The sequence below is a fragment of the Equus asinus genome, chromosome 14, assembly GCF_041296235.1.
Source record: "Equus asinus isolate D_3611 breed Donkey chromosome 14, EquAss-T2T_v2, whole genome shotgun sequence".
NCBI classification, from domain to species: domain Eukaryota; kingdom Metazoa; phylum Chordata; class Mammalia; order Perissodactyla; family Equidae; genus Equus; species Equus asinus.
The window spans coordinates 28,411,675-28,431,436 of NC_091803.1; the positions used below are offsets into that span (position 1 = coordinate 28,411,675).

Genomic DNA, 19,762 nt, shown 5'->3' on the forward strand with positions numbered 1-19,762 from the left:
AGAGTTAGCTTCTTTTGCTTATAAAAAAAAAAAACGATCTAAGGCATTAGACTTGGCGTTATAAATGTCACTGAGCGGCTTAGGAAAGTGAACTTCAGTTTACACTTTGGGCTGGTTTTTAAGAAAGGGTACACGCCTATTTTTCAAGGATAAGGTTTTAATAGGAAAATAAGCAGGGCATGGCATGAGCCAATATTTAGGTCCAAATAATTATTGGTGGCTGCAGCGTGTCAGGCAGGGAGCCAGCTGTTTTTGCATATGCTCTCTAAGTCAATTTAATTCTTTATAAAAACAATATGAGGTGAGTCTTACTATTCATCACATACATATGCAGAAACTGAGGGTCAGGGAGGTGAAATGACCTGTCTGAAAGTCACTTAACTAGCAAATGATGGCTTTGTTTCAACTCCATCATCTGATCAGGTGAAAGAGAAGAATGCAATGTGTGTTTTTGGGTAGTGGGTACTGTTCGGTTTGGCAGGACTGTGGGATACACGAAAGGCGGAGGGACCCTTGAGTGCTAAGGCAGAGAGTTAGAGTCTATCAGGTAGGCAGTGAGAGGAAGGTTTCTGCATCAGAGAGGGCACTGGTGGAGCCATGCCTCAGAAACATTGATCTGCTATTGTCCTCTACGATGAAGATGAAGAGAAATGAGGCACGCTGGAGGCCTGGAGACCAGTTGGGAGGAGCATTGTAAAAACTCACATAGGCCTGAATGGGCATGGGTGTTGGCAATGGAAAAAGAAAAAAGTATTCTATCCAGTCTCCAGACCCCCAGGGAATTGCTGAACGAAGTCTGAGTTCTCCCTATGTAGACAGCTCCTACTTTTCATTATAGGTTTCTCAAGAACTTGCTCCCAGAAAAAACCTGGATGGAGAACAAAACAGGTAAGTGCCCAAGTGAGAAATCTACAAAGCTCCTCTCCCCCAAAATCACCTCTTCCCCATCAGTTGTGGGGCCTAACATTTCACCAACGGGGTTCCGTTCTTTCAAGAGTCTCTTATTTAAGTAGGACTATCTGTGGACAAGAGGGAGAAGGGACACTGGGAAGTGTCCTCATTAGCAGCATCCAGGCAAGTAACATAAATGTATGAGGGCACTCTGGGGGGGCACCGTGAAGAACAGGGCACATGCTCCATGTCAGGGGGGGGGCTCTCGGTTCTGGCTGAGGGGTCTACATCTCTGAAAGTATCGGGAGAGGGAAAGAGAAACTGGCATCCCAGGCTCCCAGGGGAAGGGAAGCACCCGGGATTGGGCGGGGAATCCCTCCAGCATGAATGTGGTGCGGGGCGGGGTGCCCCAGCCCTAGCGCACGCCTCCGTTCCGCGTCCCCCTGCGCAGGCGCGCGCGAGGCGTGCTCCCCCTTCCCTCGGCGGCGCGGGGCGCGCGCCCGTGCCCCTCCGCCTCCCCTCCGCGCCTCTCCTCTTTTCCGGCAGAAAGTTAGCAGCGGGGAAGGAACTCTGGGCTGCAACAGCGCGGCGGCAGAAGCTGAAGCAGGAGCCGCGGCGGAGCCGGCGAAGCGGGGCGCTGCAGACGGAGCAGGTGCAGCCGGCGGGTTAGTGCGCCCCCCTCGGGGGTGGTGGAGGGCCACCCGGAATCCGCGGGAAGAGTGGGGAGGGGGGCCATGCAGCCGGGCTCTCCCCCGGCGCAGCGGGACAGCGGCCAGGGCCGGGGGTGCAGCGGCGTCGCTTCATGCAGCCGGGACGGCTGGGCGGCGGCGGTGGCGGAGGCTGAAACCATGTCCGGGCAGCGCCGGGGGCTGCCGCCGCCGCCGCCGCCGCCGCGACGGCCCCGTGGCCCGCACCTCCTCCGCCTCCGCCTCCACCTCTCGCCGCGCCGCCGCCGCCTAGCGCCTCTGCTAAGTGGCCGCCGGCGCGCAAGTTGCTTTTTCTGTGCGCCTTGTCCCTGTCCGTCACCTACCTGTGCTACAGCCTCCTGGGCGGCTCGGGCTCCCTGCAATTCCCCCTGGCGCTGCAGGAGCCGCCGCGCGCCGCCGCCGAGCCCCCGCCGAGCCCGCCGCCACCCTCTCTGCTGCCGCCCCCCGTGCGCCTCGGCACCCCCTCGCAGCCGCCCGCGCCGCCGCCGGACAACGCGAGCCGCGGGGAGCCCCCGGAGCCCTCCGAGCAGCCCGCTGCCCCCGGGGCCGACGGCTGGGGGCTGGCGAGCGGCGGCGGGGGCGCTCGGGACACCTGGCTCCGGACCCCGCTGGCCCCTGGCGAGATGATCACGGCACAGAGCGCGCTGCTGGAGAGCGAAGCGCAGGAGTCCAGCACCACCCACGAGGAACTCGCAGGCCGGAGAGCGGCCAACGGGAGCAGCGAGAGGGGCGGCGGCCTCAGCACCCCTGACTATGGGGAGAAGAAGCTGCCACAGGCGCTCATCATCGGGGTCAAGAAAGGAGGGACCTGCGTGCTGCTGGAGGCGATCCGAGTCCACCCGGACGTGAGGGCGGTGGGCGTAGAGCCACACTTCTTCGACAGGAACTACGAAAAGGGGCTGGAGTGGTACAGGTAGGACACTGGGCTCGGCGCAGGGGATAGATGCGTGGGGAAGACCCAGAGGGAAAGCTGCGGCTTCCCACGCCCTTCGACATCCAGGCACTTCCCCGAGAGCCCTTCGCCCCACGAGGGCTCTGCGGACCCTGGCGGGGCTGCTCGGGGGAGCGCGGAGAGGGCTGGAGGCTGGCCAGGGATCACTGTATTTCAGGGCTAGGGGAGCTGGTGTCACACTGCCCTGCCTGCCTCAGGCTCCTCACCCAGGGAGGTGCTTTCTGAAGCTGCCTAGCTCCACGCCTGGGAATCCCCAGCCCAAGTGCCCGCGGGGTGTTTCCCAGCCCAGGCTCTTGTGGAGCTCTGCGCTGCTGCGTTGGGGACGCTAAGTCATGAAGCAGGATAGCTAGATTGACTGAAGGGCTTTGAGGTCTCCTGGAATCTCTCAAAATCGCCCTCAAACGTATTTGCGTGTCTGGAATCCGACTTTAGTATTTTCAGGTTAGAGCAAAATGAACAGGGAACAGTTAAAAAGATGATGCTGGTGAGTTTTGGCTTGCTAGAAAAGACTGAGGATGTTCCCCATCTCCAGCAACCCTGGGTTGCTTTGGCATCAGGAGCATCAAGGTCTGCACGACAGTCGGTGCCCTAAGAGTTTTTACATCCTGCACCCTTGCCCGTTCTAACGGGCGCCTCCTTGGCAACAGATTAGAGCTTCTGTCTTGTGAGATGTTCATCTCCCTTCTCTTCCACCATCTCCCAGCGGTGAGGGAAAGGAGAGGAGAGTAGAAAGTTAAGTGCAGGTAAAATAAATTAGTAATCCGGCTTTCTTGCCCGCCATAACATTTAAAAAACACTGGAGCAGAAGCCCAAAAGGCAAACCTCCTTTGCTCCCCCCACCCCCCTTTTATCTCTTTCTGAAAAACATCTGGATGGCTGGTCCCATCTCTGTTGCGTCTCAGTAATTAATTAGAATTGTCAGACAAACACAGGCTTTGTCAGCTAAAGTGGTATTATCATCTTCACAAGGCCAATAGGTAAAATAAGGATTGTTTCCTGACAAATTGCCTTGCTGTTGAAGAGATGTGCTTTCTAAGTTTAAATTACAGCCTGCGAAAGTTTTAGAAATAACCTAACTTCAAAAATATATAGTAAATGTGTATTATATAATAATATATATTACTATAGTTGTGTATTATATAATATCTATTATATATGAATATATAATATGTATTGATTGATTTCTTCCCCTTTAGAAAATACGCCTTATGCTTTCAAAGCTTGAGAAAAGTACACTTAGGCATAAACATTCCAGCAGGTTAAATGGAAACAGCAAATGTGTCTGTTAGTGTCTCGTCTGTTTCAACAGAGAGAACTAATTGCAACATTTTAGGAGGCTGCAAACAGCCCCTTCCTATCAAAACAGAAACCAGTCAATGCCTACTTGAACTGGAAAATCAGTATTTATAACATTGCAAGTCATGGCTTCGAGTTTGAGATTATAATTAAAAAGGTGTCAGGATGATTAATGCAACAACAGCCAACTAGAGAAGGAAGGAGATGTTTGGGAAGGTTTCGGTTGTTTAATTGTTGGTTGTAGGAATGTTCTGATTTCTGCTGTGGGGTAGCTTCAGCCCTATGAGGGTCAGTGTGGTGTTTTCCAGTTCTAATTTTAAAGCTGTGTATCTTGTGAGAAGTGTCAGATGCCCTTTGGGGGAGAGGAAGGCCTGAAGATCAGACCTTTCCAACATGTGTTGTGTTGCTTTGTGGCAGCTGGAAATAGAGATGGGGGTGTTTGATTCAGGTGACTTGAAATAACGTTGATGACGTGTGCGTGGTGGAGTGCGTGTCAGGAAGTCCTATTGTAGGGTCTGGAGAATTTTCTGAATGAAAGGATAGAAGATGCCAGATTTTCTCACGTTGTTTTACACTGCAGCTGGGAAAGGAAGGTATGAACTGGCTTCGCTGTCATGACATGGCTACTGAAGATGTCATTCCAGCTCTGTGGTACTCTCAGCCATCACTTGTGGTATTTGGGCCTTGTGGTATTGGGTGTCAGTATTTGGTAGCCACCTGTAGAACTGTTCCACTGGAGAGGTGTGGACAGAACTGGATCCTCTTGATCCTCACTTCAGAGGACCATGCGGTGTCTCTGTGTCCTCGATCTGCTAGCCCAGTGACTTGCCTGTGGGAGACCCTTATGTTCAGTGGTGCCGATTGGAAGTGCGGGAGGAGAATCTGTCTAACATAGAGGGAATCATTAGCCACCCAAACCTGGGTGTTGAGAAGACTCCCAGAAACCCCTTGGACCTGCAGGAGCCGAGTGGGCTGGCACTGGCCTTGGACTGCTCTCCAGCCTTATGAGGGACAGCAGTGCTTTGAGGACATTTGTGGGATTTGTACTTGCTGCACCTCTTCAGGCTCCTCTCTCTCCCATGTAGGAAGAGGGGATGACAACCTCACTCTATTGTAGAAAAGGAAACAGTGGCATTGATTCAAACCAGTAACAGAAACCCTTCCTCTTGGTTCCCTGGTGCAACTGCGTCTTTTCAGTGGTGGCATCGCTACTTAAATGGTTATACCGCGTATTCTGCCTGAAATCTTACTCTACTGTTTAACTGGTTAGAGATCCACAGGTTAATTAAAGGCTTTGATTTGCCCCCATATATTTATTTTGTTTTTGTTTTTCTTTTCAGTGTGTTTCCCAATAACCTACTAAATCTGCTAGTGTTTCTGTTCTGGTAGTGTTTTCAGCAAGAGGGAGAGCGAGAACAAATTGGGGCTGCTCTCGGCACAGCTGGCTTGGGGTTTCCTCATATCCAACTAGGCAGCCCTAGCAGTTTTATTTCTGGTGTCCCTCAGGCTGTATCTAAATCTGGGTTTTGCTTTCTCCTGTGCTGTTGATCTAACGTGAGTCAAAGACACATCTGAGATGAGAACATGTGCATTGGATTTTCAGGGCAGGATGGACTGATGGATTAGGATGTGTGTGTTAAAGCTATGGAGAAGCAAGCCTCACTTGGTGGATGGACAGAGGCCAGTGATTAATAATTAGGAGTAGATTAAACCCTCCACTCCTTCCTCTGTCCACCCCCCAAATAAAAGGGTAAAGCCAGGACACACCTTTCAGTATGAGCCGATACACTCTGGCTGGGCAGAGACCTTGAACTCTCCTAAGGGATGGGACCTTGTGGCAGGCCAACTGGCTGCCACAGCAGAACTCATCAAAGTGACAGAGACGACTCGAGCTGTGGCCTCCCTCGTGGTTGACAGACTGAACAGTAACCGTGACCACTTTGCTCTGGGAGCCACTCAGCTCCAGGGTGATGAGAAGTGACCCTCCACGGTTTCCAGTTGTCTGCAGTGGTAGCAGTTAATACGCAGGTCCCATTGGCTGGGGGAAAATAACTCAGGAAACCAGCTTCAGTCATGCTCATGCCACACAGAGGAAAGTGGTCAGCAGCGTTATTCACATGTGGTATTTGGAGAGAATGAAAGAGGACAATGGAAAGGCGCTGGCATTGATTGAATGCCTGTGATTGTGGTGGTTGGTGCTTCACAGACATGTTATCACATCGGGGTGTCATGATGAGGCTGTGAGTTAAACAGCAACATTCCTGGTTTACACTCCAGGTGGCTCCCGGAGGGTGAACCACTTGCTGAAGGTTGCTCAGCTGGTCAGTGGTTGAGTTGACCACATCTGTCCAATTTCAGAGTGCTGGTTTCTTTCCCTGTACCACGCTGCCGCACAGAAAGTACTAGAATATCTTTTCCTTCTTTCATTCAACAAACACTTAATACCGTTTACCATGTGCCCAGTACTGTTTTAGGTACTGGGGATAAAGTGGAGAACAAGACAGAGGGAGGACCTGTTCTTGTGGAAATGACATCTTTTAGTAGGGCGGTAGGGGAGACAGCAAACAAATGATCTTTCTTTTAACCTTTTTAATGTGGCTGTAGAAAACTTAAAATGACACTTGTGACTCCCATTGCATTTCCACTGGGCAGGGCTCCTGTAGAGCACTGCTTTTTAAACTTGAAATGCACGTGGATCACCTGAGGTGTTGTTAACATGCAGATTCTGATTCAGCAGGTCTGGGGAGGGGCCTCAGACTCTGCATTTCTAACTTCCCAGTTGATGCTGATGCTGCTGATCCCTGAACCTCACTTTGAGAAGCAGGAGTCTAGAGAGTAATTGGGGTGTGTGTGTGTGCATGCACAGATATTATTTTAAGTCAAATGGTTAGGGGAAACCTCTCTGTGGAGGGGATGTAAATGAAGTGAAAGAGTAAGATCCTTCCATGTGAAGATCTAGGTGGAGAGGTTTCCAATAGAGGGAACAGCAGGTACAAAGGCCCTGAGGTAGAAACAGGCCTTGTGACCTTACAGAGTGTTCTTTCATTATTTCAAAAGCAAGGTGTTTGTAGCTGGACAAAATTGGGTTTTGCAACTTGCTAGTTAGATGATCTTGGTTGGATAACTGATTTAACATCACTCATTTTCAGTTTGTTTATCTGAGAATAATTCCTTCCTTGCAGGATTGTTGAGAGGAATAAATGAAATAATAAAAGTGAATGTATTTTCTAAGCAAAAATTGAGTATCCTAGACCAAAAATCCAAATGGACTCAACTACTGGGTTTTTCCATTTCTCAAATCCTTTTGGTCTCATATGCCTTACCTTCTGTCACAGCTGTCTTAATACTGAGAGAAGAGTCTGTTATTGGGGGTGTTTTTAGGAAAAGTCTAATAATGATTGGCTTTGCAGTCTACATCTGCTTATCCTCTTAAACCAAGGGTCACCAACTCACATGCCTTCTGGGCCCACAGCGATTGTATAAATGAGTGAAATAGACCAGGTGGGGAGAAACTGGGACACACATGTTCTGTCTAAAGGGGCAGCCACTCTTTTCCACGTGCAAATGTGGCATCAGGGTTATCAGATCTTCCATTTGGTGAGACAAACTGGAAATCCAGTTTTTGATGTGAAATTATCGGGTGTTTAATGTTGGCAACAGATGGAAATTTCTTCCGAGTGCAGTGTGGGCCAGCACTGCGGACAAACAAAACCCACCTGTGGGCTGGATACAGCCAGCCGGCTACCAGTCTGTGACTCTGGCTTAAACTCATTTCGGAAAGTAACTGGCACACCCGTACCCTTTGTAGTTGTCAGAATTGTGGCTTCTGTGTGCTATTTTAGGTTAGAGTTTTCCCCCTTTGCAGATGTTGCAAGAGCGTGGGGCAAATACCTCCCAGATACATTGCAACAACAGCAAAAGGAGCTGGGTAGAAAGAGGAACATTGAGGCAGAAAAAGAGAATTCCCCAATAAATTTCCCATTTGTTCCCAATGAACATTTTCCAGAAGTTGGGAAAATTTTCAGCCTTTCGCTCATTAACGAGGCAGTCCCCTATTTGATCCATATTGATAAACTATACTTATATAATAGGTTCTGGTCAGATGGATTGAGTAAGACCTGAGAGTTAGAAAAATTGGCTTCTGGCTTTGCCTTGCCCCATCCTAGTTCTGTTGGGTGTCATATTAAATTGTTTCTTTCTCTCCTTTTCTTTTCATCTTTTTTTTTAAATCCCTGTTTCTTTTCTGATGAGGTTATATTATCTCCGTAGGGCCCATTCGCCCACTAAAATGCTTTGGTTCTGGAGCAGACGTCTGTGTTAGACCCTTCAGAGGAAGCACGAGAGCACTGTAGGAGCAACATTATTTGGAGCCTGTTTTTGTATCTCTGAGTCAGAAACCGCTGCATCCTCTTTGTGTGACGTTAGACAAGTTACTTAATATCACCAAGCCTCCATTTTTTTGTCTGCAGAATGGGCTCAGTGTTACTTACTTGCAAGTGATTATGTGAGGGTGAAATGAAGTGGCCCTTAAAAAGTGCCCTCACGCAGAGTGTGTGACATGATAAATTTCTTCTTCTCCTTCTCTCCTCTCTCTCCTAATTTTCCTTTTCCTTTGCATTTCTCCTTCATTTTCCTTCAATTCCTTCCTTTTATCCTGCCTATCAGTACGGAAGGCCCTACAGAGAAAGCTGTAATGCATTTTTCATTAGCAAATCGTCTTTCATTTCAAGATTATGTCTGAATGAGGGATTTCAAACCCTGAAGCGGATCTTAAGTAGCTCTCCAGAGAATAATCCAAACCGATTCCAGAATTTGGTCTACTGTGACATGAGCCGAAGGAGGAGAAGAGTCTGATTTCCTGGGGTACCTGCAGCCAGCCTTCTCCACTAAGGGGACGGGGTATGGAAGGGGGCAGGCTCTCGGGGCTTTCCTTCTCACATTTTCTTGAGCCCACAGTAGGAATGGAGGCTGCTTGCAGTGGAGAGGGACTGAGGTATTTAGAATGCCGAGGGCATGCTTTGCCTTCCATTTTTCTGCAGAGCTGAAGGCACTGGAGAAGGCAGGACTGTTCTGGCAGACCCCGCCAAACTCCCTACGTTGCGATTTGGCCACTTTCCCTGGAGTTCTCCTGCCATCATAACATGACTTAATTATTTTAACTTTTGTAAGTCACACCAGGCATTTTTAGTTTTAAATTGAGTCAGGAGAGGGGCCTTGAGACTTTAGGTGAATGAGAGATTGCCAGGGTTGTACGTTAGACAGTTTTAAAGGTTTTGGGTTTACATAATGGATGCTATTTCTGAAACTGATTGAACCAACGATCTTTAAAGTAATGTCTTGATTCCACTGGTTTCTGCGGTTTGACAAGCTCCTCTGTAACTGTCTTGGGAATTTCAGTCTGAAATTATAATTCACTAAGGGAGCTTTTCAGCCCATGGTGCCATTCATTAAAAGCAAGCAGTTGATTTTTTTTTTCTTAACACTCACTAGTTAGGGTTGTCTGCCTTTGCTTTTTTTTTTTTTCCAATCTTTATTTAAGAATGTGTAAAGCATATTTACAGAGAAACAAAGCAACACATCAATTAGGCAATACTTTTTTGGTTGTGAATGATAGAAATTGAGCTTCAATTATTATCAACAAAAAAAGATGCTTTATTGGCTTATGTAATTAGGAAGTCTTTGGGGTAAGTGGCTTCAGGAAAAGCTGAATCCAGGGGCTTGAATGATTTGACAAGGTCTCTGTCTCTTTCCATTCTTTGCCGGGTTTGTCTCTACCTTGCCTCATTCTCAGATAGGTTTTCTCACTACATTTTAGGCAAGATGGTAAGCAGCAACCCGAGACAAACATTATATGTTTATTTAATTCTTTTGGAAGTAATACATTTTTTTTAAATTGAGAGGTTTATGCTTTCCCCCAAATTACAGAATTGTTAAACCCCATTACGGAAGTCTCTAGTGTAATGTTTTCCTCTGCATTGTGTTGAATTGTAAATGCTATTGAAAATTCCAGAAATATAAAATTTTCTAAATTTTATAGTCTCTTTTCTTGGTCTCTTGAAAATTTTCAGCTAGCTCTATTCACGTAAAAATACTCTCAACCAAAGGCAATAGTAAACCATAGAGAAGGAAATAACTTCTCCATTAAAACACATAAGGCTCCACCACAAAGACCCGTATGAAATAATTGCACATTCAAGAAAAGCTGAGTTCCCAAAGGCCAGGAAGATTCTGTGATGGATTGCCTCCAAAGGAGAAGCGTAGACCCATATTTTCATGAGTACAGTTTTGCTGATCTAAAGATGTCTGGGCACACTGAACAAAGTACTTAACTTATAAATGTAAGTTCACATTTGTGACGTCTGATAACTGGGATAACTAATAATGAGGCTACACAAAACTTAGAGTAGATAGTGATTTGGAAATAATTTTTCTTAAGAGCTTCTGCAAGAAATTCCTGGAGATGCCTTTGGTCCAGGTTGGGTCATGTGCTCCTTCCTAAAGCTGCCGTTGTGTAGTACCCTGATCGGGCCTGGCTGATGTAGCCACCCGTTTGGCCTGGAGTGGTGGGGGGAGTAAGCAACCAGGGCTAGTCCCATTGAGACCATAGGGAATAGTTTCCCCATGAAGATGAGGTGTTCAAGGGTTCTGTTGCTAGAAGAAGTGGGGACCAGTCTAGCCACATGTTTATTAAACCTATAAAGATCTACTTGGGACAGGTGTATGATCTCTCTGAGTATTTTAACCTGGAAAGAGGGACAAAGGGTTAATTTTGGGCTGTTATAGTTACAGTTTATTACAGTGAAAGGATACACACTAAATTCAGCAAAGGAAAAGGACACGCTGGGCAGAGGCCAGGAGAAACCAGACCCGAGCTTCCAGTTGTGCCATCTGAGTGGAGTGGCACAGACAGTGCTAATTCTCCCAGCAGTGGTGTGTGACAAACGTGCTGAGTGTTGCCAATCAGGGAAGCTCTCTGAGGCTTGGAGTCCAGGAATTGTGTTGAAGGTCACTTGTATAGGCCTGGAGTGCCCACATGACTGACTTTAGCCACTCAGTCTCCAGGTCCTCCACCCTCCAGAGGTCAAGCTGATATGGGCTGGCCCAGGGTGCCAGGAAAACAGAAACAGCTTCTCATTGTCAAACACATTGTTTGCATAAACTATTTGGTGCGGTCCAGTGAGACACTCTTATCAGGCAGCATATTCCAAGGGCTCAGAGGTTATCTTCCAGCACATGGTCAAGGGCCAGTCCTTTCTTTGGAATGTGCAGGGTTTGGGCATCCCACGCCTGCGGAGCAGACCCTTTAACATGCGCTGCCATCCCAACACGACTCGAGGTCAGGCAAGTCCAAGCTGCTGAGAACGTAAAGATGCTTCCTTCTATTATATGCAAATCTGAGAACTTCCTTGGGACTAATAGAAGATTTACACTTCTCTCTTGGCCATCCCACAGTGAGTAAACAATGTTTTTAGGACCTACTTTGGAGGGAGAAACCTTTTCATAATGTTTCAAAGGAGCAGGGAGTGTAATCATTTTGCTGCACTTCCAATTGGCCTCTCCTGATCCAAGATTGGGATAGAGAAATGTCACAAAATCCTTAAGCGATGTGACTAGAGATGGCCTGCCTTCTCGGAATCCAGGGAACATTTCAGTCACAGCAACTGGATCAGGCTTTCTGTTTTTCAAACTTATGTCTTTAAAACAAATATTGTAGTTTCCCCCCTCCTTTCGTCTTCCTCTCACTCCTCTCCCTGCCCTCCCAAACCCTAGGGACCAGGTGAGCATCAGGAAAAATTGCCAAGTGGGCCGCGCTTTTTGGAGGCACTTTACTTCGGCTACCTTTTTACATTGTATGAGTCCTTTCAACACATGTCTGCTCAAATCAATTGATATTCTCATCCTCACCGACTCATTTGATGAGCCACCTTGATATGCCATCTCTTAGGCTGACCCTTGTAAATCTGCCACCAAACTGTAGGAAATGCATGATTATTTTCATGCTAAGAAGCCCAGGAGAGCAACAGGTGTTTCCTTTTCTAGCTTTTCAGTGACACCCATTGACCTTCAGCTGACATTCTGGCTGTCACAAAGGATGGTCTGAACCTGGGTGATCCCATGGAGCTCTTGACACCCTGAAGAAGCCTCAAGAAATGGCTTTGCCAATAGTCTTGTGCAGTCTCGACCGATCTAACAATAACAACAACAAAACCTCAAAGGCACCCCCCTGCTTGGGTAGGATCAGTTAGTTTTCCGGAGGGAGGCACTGCAGCTGGGTTATCAGAAGCCGTGTGTTTTAATTGTTGGTCTTGCTCCTGCTCTTTTCTAGCTGTGAGACCTTGGGCCTGTCATCTACCCTCTCAGGCTTTCCGTTTTCTCATCAGTCACACGAGGGTAGCAATAGTACCTACTTCCTGGCATAGTGATGCTGATTAGGAGGATAGAGCACGGAAGGCTTTTAGCAAGGTGGTTAGCACACGGTAAACAGCCGTACAATGGCAGCGTTATTGTTGGCAACATTCATAGTAATAATAAAAGTAGTACATTCTGATGCAGCCGTGGATCACGACACCTACCTTGTAAGTTTATGGGTGAAAGGTGCCTTCCCAATAGATGGTCTCTGAGATCCATCCCATGTAGGGAATTTCTAGAACCTTCTACCTAGGCTTCCTCTTCCTCTAGGACATGGGGAAATGGAGACAGTAGATGACATATTCTGGAGTTTATCAAGACGGAAGCACTGCATGTTATTATTAAAAAAAATGGTGATGTGAGATACACTTTTTTTTATCTTTGGTTATTCTTATTATTTTTGAGGAAGATTACCCTGAGCAAACATCTGCCACCAAGCCTCCTCTTTTTGCTAAGGAAGATTGGCCCTGAGCTAACATCCGTGTCCACCTTCCTCTACTTTATACGTGGGACTCCTGCCACAGCAGGGCCTGGCAAACGGTGTGTAGGTCTGTGCCTGGGATCCAAGCTGGTGAGCCCCAGGCTGCCGAAGCAGAATGTGCGAACTTAACCGCTGCGCCACCGGGCTGGCCCCTCTTTGGTTATTATTTAACTGAGTAATCTTGACTCTCTCCATCCTGAACCTGGGTTCAGATAACTGGACTTGTTGGATAGTCTCCTCATCAAGCATCTTGGTGCAGGGTGACAGGGGAGTCACCTGTCTGCCAGTGGACGCTTTGTATGAGCTGACGCTGGACATCCCTCTGTATTTGGGGCTGTTTCCCCGTGTCCCCGAGTATCACGCCTGGTCACGGGCATCACATGTTACAAAGCAGTGAGTGAAACTCTCTCAAATGGCTCAATTCTTTTGGTGCAGAAAGAAGCTATATGAGATTTTGACTTCAGTCTAGGGTCCAGGGTTAAACATCATGGTGTTGAAAAAAGAGCAGTGGGCTGGAAGTCATTTGGCTTGGATTCTGGTTCCTGTCTTGTCTCAAGTTTTTTGTATGAATTTTGGGGAAAAAATCACTTCCCACCTCTGGGTGTCAGCATCCCCCTCTGAGAAATGGTGGGGAAGCGGGGGAGACCAGATTAGTGAACAGGTGACTGCAGCAGTCTGCGTGTGAGTTAGGCTGGGTTCTTTGAGCTCAGATGCACTGGGCAGTGGTGTGTAATGGGTTCTTGCAGGTTGCCTAAGTTCTAATCCTAGCTTGGCTGCTTACTGTCTGTGTGACCTTGGACAAATTACTTAACCTTTCTGTGCCTCAGTTTCCTCTTTTTTGAAATCTAGATACTCATAGTACCTATCTCATAGGGTTACTCTGAAGATTGAATGGGTTAAGCAAATGTACTGTGCTTAGAATGGTAGCTGGCATGTATAATAAGTGCTACATGGATGATAGATTGTATTATTAAGTGTGTGAAGATTAAGTTCACTCCTACAAAGAAATGTGCTCTCTCTCAAAATTTTTTAAAACGTGGCTCTGTTGGTATGTCTTTATAGATGTTTATTTACTAAAAGAAAAGACATAGGGCCATGTAATCATAAATGGCAGCCGACATATGGTGCTGGTGCAGGACTGCAATGGGACTGTGGCTGCTGGGAGATTTGGGGCCCCACCCAAAGACACAGCCCTGATTCCTTTCTGGCCCGTCGCTGCCCTTTGCACTGTGGGCTCAGTGTTGTCAGAGCTTATGTTTCTCAAGAAAAACCAGAGATATGAACTTTTCTATGAAATCTCCCAGGTCTCTCTCTCTTTTTTTTTTTTTTTGGTGAGGAAGATTAGCCCTGAGCTACCGGCTGTGCCAGTCGTCCTCTATTTTGTGTGTGATTCGCTGCCTCAGCATGGCTGATGATTGGTGTAGGTCTGTGCCCAGGATCCAAACCTGTGAACCTGGGCCACTGAAGTGGAGTGCTTGGAACTTTAATCACTGTGCCACGGAACTGGTCCCCTCCCTGTTTTTTAGATTGTTGCAAATGTATAAAATCAGAGGATAGGCCAAACAAACCCATCGGTGCAGGATTCCCAGCCAGGTCTCAGAGGCCTACCTCCTCGTTTGTTGGAATGAGGACTCAGGCCCTCAGAGGGGCACAGCATGACTGTGAGCATGTAGGCTTGGGGGAGAGCGAGGACTGGAAACCAGGCCCCTAACTCCCAAGCCCAGGGCTGCTTGCCATACAACCATTTACTCAACACATGCGGATTGTGTGCTTCTGTTCCCGGCACTGTATGAGGTGCCGGGGTACAGCGGGGCCCAGGAAAGATACAACTTTGCCCTCTGAAGGAATTTACAGTATGGTGGAGCACTCAGCCACAAGCAAGCGGACCATCCCAGGCCTTTCTGGTTTCCCTAGGAGGCCGCAGCGAGTGTCACGAGCAGACCTGCGTGATCAGGACAGGTGAGGTAGTGAGTTCAGGTGGCCTTTCCCGTGTGACACAGGTGTATACCAACAGAAGTCTTTGAGAGAGAGAGTGCTAGAAGCTGAAGGGGTCACCTGATGGTGGGGATTTCAGGCTTTGTTATGGGCAGGTGAGGGGGCCAATGGCTACTTTGGCCCAGTGGAATTTTCTTGTGCGTCTTACATCATTGCCCCTGGGACACCCACGCCAGGCTATGGAGGGCTGACCCTACCAAGAGCCTGTCTACAATGCAGTGTGCTTTGCGGATTCTGAACGAGCCGTTGGTTTAGAAAACCCTCAGCAGAGTATTGCAATGAGTGCACTCCCGATGTCCGTGCACTGAAGAACTTGGCCACCAGCCCCTTGAGCTCTTGCAGAAGAAGTCTCATTCCAAGCCTAGGTAAGAAGCCAGCATGCTCCACCTGCCCCAACATTTAGGCCATCAGCATTACAGGACATAGTAGTCTGTGGTGTTTCGATTAAGTCAGGACTCTGTCTGTTGCAAGTAACATCCCCTTTACCCACAAAGGAATTTATTTCCTCAACTAAGTGAAAAACCAACATTGTCCAGAGGTTTCAGGCCAAGCTGCACCCAGAGCCTCAAAACCATCAGTGTTCCGTCTCTCTCCAGTTCTTTGCTGTGCTCTGTGCTGGCTTCCTTCTCAGGCAGGTGTCCCTTACGTGTGGCTGCCAATAGTTCCAGGCTTACTTCGAAATGGCCTGCTCACAGCAGAGGAAAGGGAATGCTTCTTTCTTAGTAGACTCAGTGGACGTTCCAAGACTGATTCTCATTGGCCCCAGTTGGGCTGCATCCCATAGCCCTGGGCCTCCTGCCGCCCCTGGAGCTAGGGGGAAGGCGGCCTGCCCCAAACAACACAGACTAAGAAGAGGGAGGGATGTCCCCAAAGGAAAACTGGGGCACTAATTACTACAAGATGGAAGAATAAAAGTTAGGCAGAGAGGCTCTGATGGGTCAAGTCTTTGCCTAAGATCTTGGACCAGTTTAATTTCCTTAGTCACTAAGTTTAATTTCCTTAGTCACTAAGTTCAACTTGGCAGTGCTTCTCACAAAGGCCCCTCCGTCTCTCCTAGTCTAAGCTTTCATCCCTTCATGCCTCAGAGTTGTCTCCAAATAGGCCTCCTCATGGTGTCTGAGCAGAAGTCAAAAGATATTTTCCAAGGCTGTCATGGTCACGGTTCTCCAGAGAAACAGAAACAATAGGAGACAGAGAGAGAAAGCTAATGACTGATTATAAAGAATTGGCTCATGTGATTATGGAGGCCAGGAAGTCCCACAGGCTGCCATCTGCAAGCTGGAGAACCAGGAAAGCTGATGGTGTAGTTCATTCTGAGCTTGAAGGCCCAAGAACCGGGAGTGCTGCGGTCTGAGGGCAGGAGAATATGGATGTCCCGGCTCAAGCAGAGAGAGTAAATTTGCCCTTCCTCAATCTTTTTGTTCTATTCAAGCCTTCAACGGATTGGATGACGCCCACCCACACTGGTGAGGGCAGATCTTCTCTACTCACTCTACTGATTCAAATGCTCCTCTCTTCTGGAAACACCATCACAGACACACCCAGCACTGTTGTACCAGCTATCTGGGCATCCCTTAGCCCAGTCGAGTTGACCCCTAAAATTAACCATCACAAAGGCATAGTAAGGGAGCTAACTGGAGCGGTGGTCCAGAACAGTGTTAGAAGAGCATGTCGTTGAGGATGTGACCACTCTTGGTCATAATGTCCTTACAGAATGACCTTGGCTCTTTAAATGTTGCGTATGATTCATTTGAAGGGAGAAAAGAAACTGTGCTATATGAAGTCGCTTATTAACATCTATGAGGTAGTATTCATCATATGAATTTTGAGGAGGTTGCTGTGAGATTACTTGCTGTACTGCACAAATGAGATTCCTAGCACTCACTGGATACTCAGTAAGTGTTCTCAGATTGCCTCGAATCTAGACAGTGCACTCTTGTTTGTGTGATCACTAGGAATAAAGCATTGCCAATTAAACCATAACAATCCTTTTGCATTTAGAATTTTCACATTTTGCATTTACTGAAAGAGCCTTGCTATGCTTGGACATTATCTTCTATCACTCTTGTGATTCATGTATTGGAAAAAGTAAATGCACTGAGTTGGTTCATGTATTCCTCAAGTTTCCTTTTCGGCGTTCGACTCTAAGTCACCCCCAGGTTGCAGTGTCCTTCCCTGGCATGCTCTTCATAGTACTGTTCATAGTTCCATCAAGGCCATTGCTCTTGCAGCATTTTTTGCAGAGTGCTCCTTATGGTCCCCGGGATTTTCTTCCAGGCTGTTACTGGTTTTGGTGCACAGGCCCAGGCAGTAATAATATGTCATGACGACTACGAGACACATTTTTATTTCAGACAGGTTGAAATGTGAATAAAAATATCCATTTGAGATTGATGAAATATGGTATCTTGCTCACTTTTCTCTGCTCTCCCATCTTTGCTAATAGCAGCACCAGGACAGCAAACCTTATATTGCTCGCTGAATTGTATGCCCTTTCCTGATATGTGCAGAAAGTGTGTGGGTAACTATGCCTTCTGTCCTCTGCTTATTGTGTCTCCTCCAGAAAATCTTCCCGGCTGGCAGCATGCAAAGTCAGTGTACAACAGCTAAGCCTTTATGACTGTCAGCTCAGCTCTCCCTCTTTCCCCATCACTCACTGTGTGCCAGACACACTGGCTGTCTCTCTCTGTTAATTTAAAAGCCCACGCTCCGCTCTACCTCAGGGTCATTGTCTTTGTTCTCTCCTTCATCAGTGGTTCTCAACAGGGGCAGTTATGGCCCTTCCTCTTGGGAAGTGAGTGGGAGCATTTTCAGCTGCCCCAGTGACTACAGAGGGGACCTTCCATAGAGATATTAGGTGGGTGGGGTCAAGAGATACCGAATGTCCTGCAACGCTCAGCACAGACCCACATAAGAAAAAAACCCCACTCCATATGCCAATAGCACCCCCTTCAAGAAAAGCTGCACCTCTGTGGCTCTTGCCCTTAGCTTTGCCTGGCTGTCTCCCTCTTCTCACTTACTCACAGCATGAATGGTCTCCTCTGGAAGTGTTCAGAGCACAGCCTGCATCCACAGGCTGCACCCCTGCTTCCTCCAGCCCTGGTCTCTTTCTATCATGCCACTTCGTTTATTACTGTTGTACACTTGCCACTGCCTGAAGTCACCTTGTTTATCTGCTTACTTCCTTATTGTTTGTTTGTGTCCTTCCACTAGTGCATATACTACTGGAGAGCAAGGATCTTGCCTGTTTTGTCTACTGCTGTATCCTCAGCATCCAGGAAAGAACCTTGCACTTCATAAATATTTATTGAATAAATGAATGAACAAATGAAGACTTAGAATTGTCTGCTAGTTATCTGAAGCCTCCAATTAGACAGCAGCTATTTGTATCTTCCTACTTTCCCTGTCTCCTCTTTAGTGAGTGACATGCTTAAAAAAACACGGAACAAGCAACTCAAAAGACTCACCAATAGTTGGCTGTCATAGTGACTGCGATTCCTGCTCCTGTTTCCTAAGGAACTGTGACATTGCTCATCATTGTCAAAGTGAATTGTCAAAGTGACAAGTAATTAGAAACAGAGCCACGATTAGCAACTAGGTATTCTGGTTGTGGCTCCTTTCATGTAGAAGAGTCTTGTTGATTTTGTGGTGGCTGATTCAAACCATGCAAAATGAAAGGATAGTTAAAACAATGATCACTCCTTTGTGGTAAGCACTTTCCATGCTGTTTTCTCCCTCCATCCCAGCAACCTATGAGGACACTACTATGTTACCCCTTATGCAGATGAGGAAACTGAGGCTCAGAGAGGTGGAATGACTTGTCCAAGGTCACACAGTGGTAGAGCCAGGGACTCACATATTCCCTGCCCTTCCAAACCTACATTCTTAATTGCTGTAGTGGATGGGGTTTCCCGCTCCCACCAATATTTACTTTTTAATCTCTCTGTTTACCAAGATCCATGGAAAGAAAGAATGTATGAGTAAATATATTTGAAAGATATGGTGAGATTTTCTTATTACTAGATTTTTAGTTTCTGTCTCAAATCTGTCACTATTACATTTTTGATTACACTATACGGTTTGTGTGTGTGCGCTTTACTTTTGCAAAAGGTGTTTGAATTGAAGAGATTTCTATTTTTGAATCATTTGTCTCCTTTCCTTCCCATGCAGGACTTTAGCAAATGTTGCAAAATTCATTGTACACAGACATTTTTCCGTTCCATTTTGCATTTGAACATCAGAGATGGATCATAAATTTTTTTTCCATTACTTTAAATGATGTACTTCTCAGTCTTTTTTGTTTTGTTTTTGTGTTAAGGAAAGCGTTTACCTTGCCAAGATTTGATTTTAAGTAGCAGCACTGCATTTCCTTAAAGGATGCATTCGAGAAAGAGGAGGGGAAAAAAAAGCAATGGGTCCAGATTGGTAGGACTCTATGTAGCCATATAAAGTCCTCAGTCATGAAGAGCTCTTCTCAGTGAACTTGACTGAACTTCAGATTCAATCAAGTTTTAAAAGTGAAAAGAGGCTATTGTATCATCTTTGTGTGAAATCATAGTAAAATATGCTCTGCAGCTTCTCATGTCCTCTTGTCTGTATTATTTCCTTTAGTGGATTCAGCTTCATTCAGTGAGGTTCGTTTCTACCGTGAATGTGTCTGGCCCTGTACTAGGTATTGCCATGTGGGGGAAGCACGTTTCTTGCTCTCAAGGAATTTGTGGTGTTCTAGAGAGGCGTGGATACATAAAGAAGTGCGTGTTCTGATAAGGTGTCTCTGAAGCATAGTGGTGATATGTTGGCCATCACTCTCAGTGGCAAGTGACAGAAACCAACTAAAAGAATTTATTTGCCTACATAACTGGAAAATCAGGAGGTTTGTGTAAATATTCAAATAGCTGGGTCTGAGTGTGCAGATGCTCCCCCTGCCCCCCAGTCAGTCCCTTGGCTCTTCTTTCCTTCATGTTGCTTCATTTGTGGCCAAGTTCTCTCACAGCGGCAAAGATGTTTCCAGCAGCTCTATGCATTCATCTT

At 47.0% G+C, this 19,762-nt stretch overlaps 1 protein-coding gene across 1 annotated transcript in view; it reads left to right on the forward strand.

The window, feature by feature from the left end:
• The first annotated feature begins 296 nt into the window (after positions 1-296).
• LOC139040250 (heparan sulfate glucosamine 3-O-sulfotransferase 4-like) overlaps positions 297-19,762 on the forward strand; it is a 119,957-nt gene continuing 100,491 nt past the window's right edge. The window contains exons 1-3 of the mRNA XM_070485396.1: positions 297-301; positions 1,438-1,556; positions 1,752-2,511. Of these exons, the coding sequence (XP_070341497.1) occupies positions 297-301; positions 1,438-1,556; positions 1,752-2,511 (884 nt within the window). The remainder of the gene's footprint in view (positions 302-1,437; positions 1,557-1,751; positions 2,512-19,762) is intronic.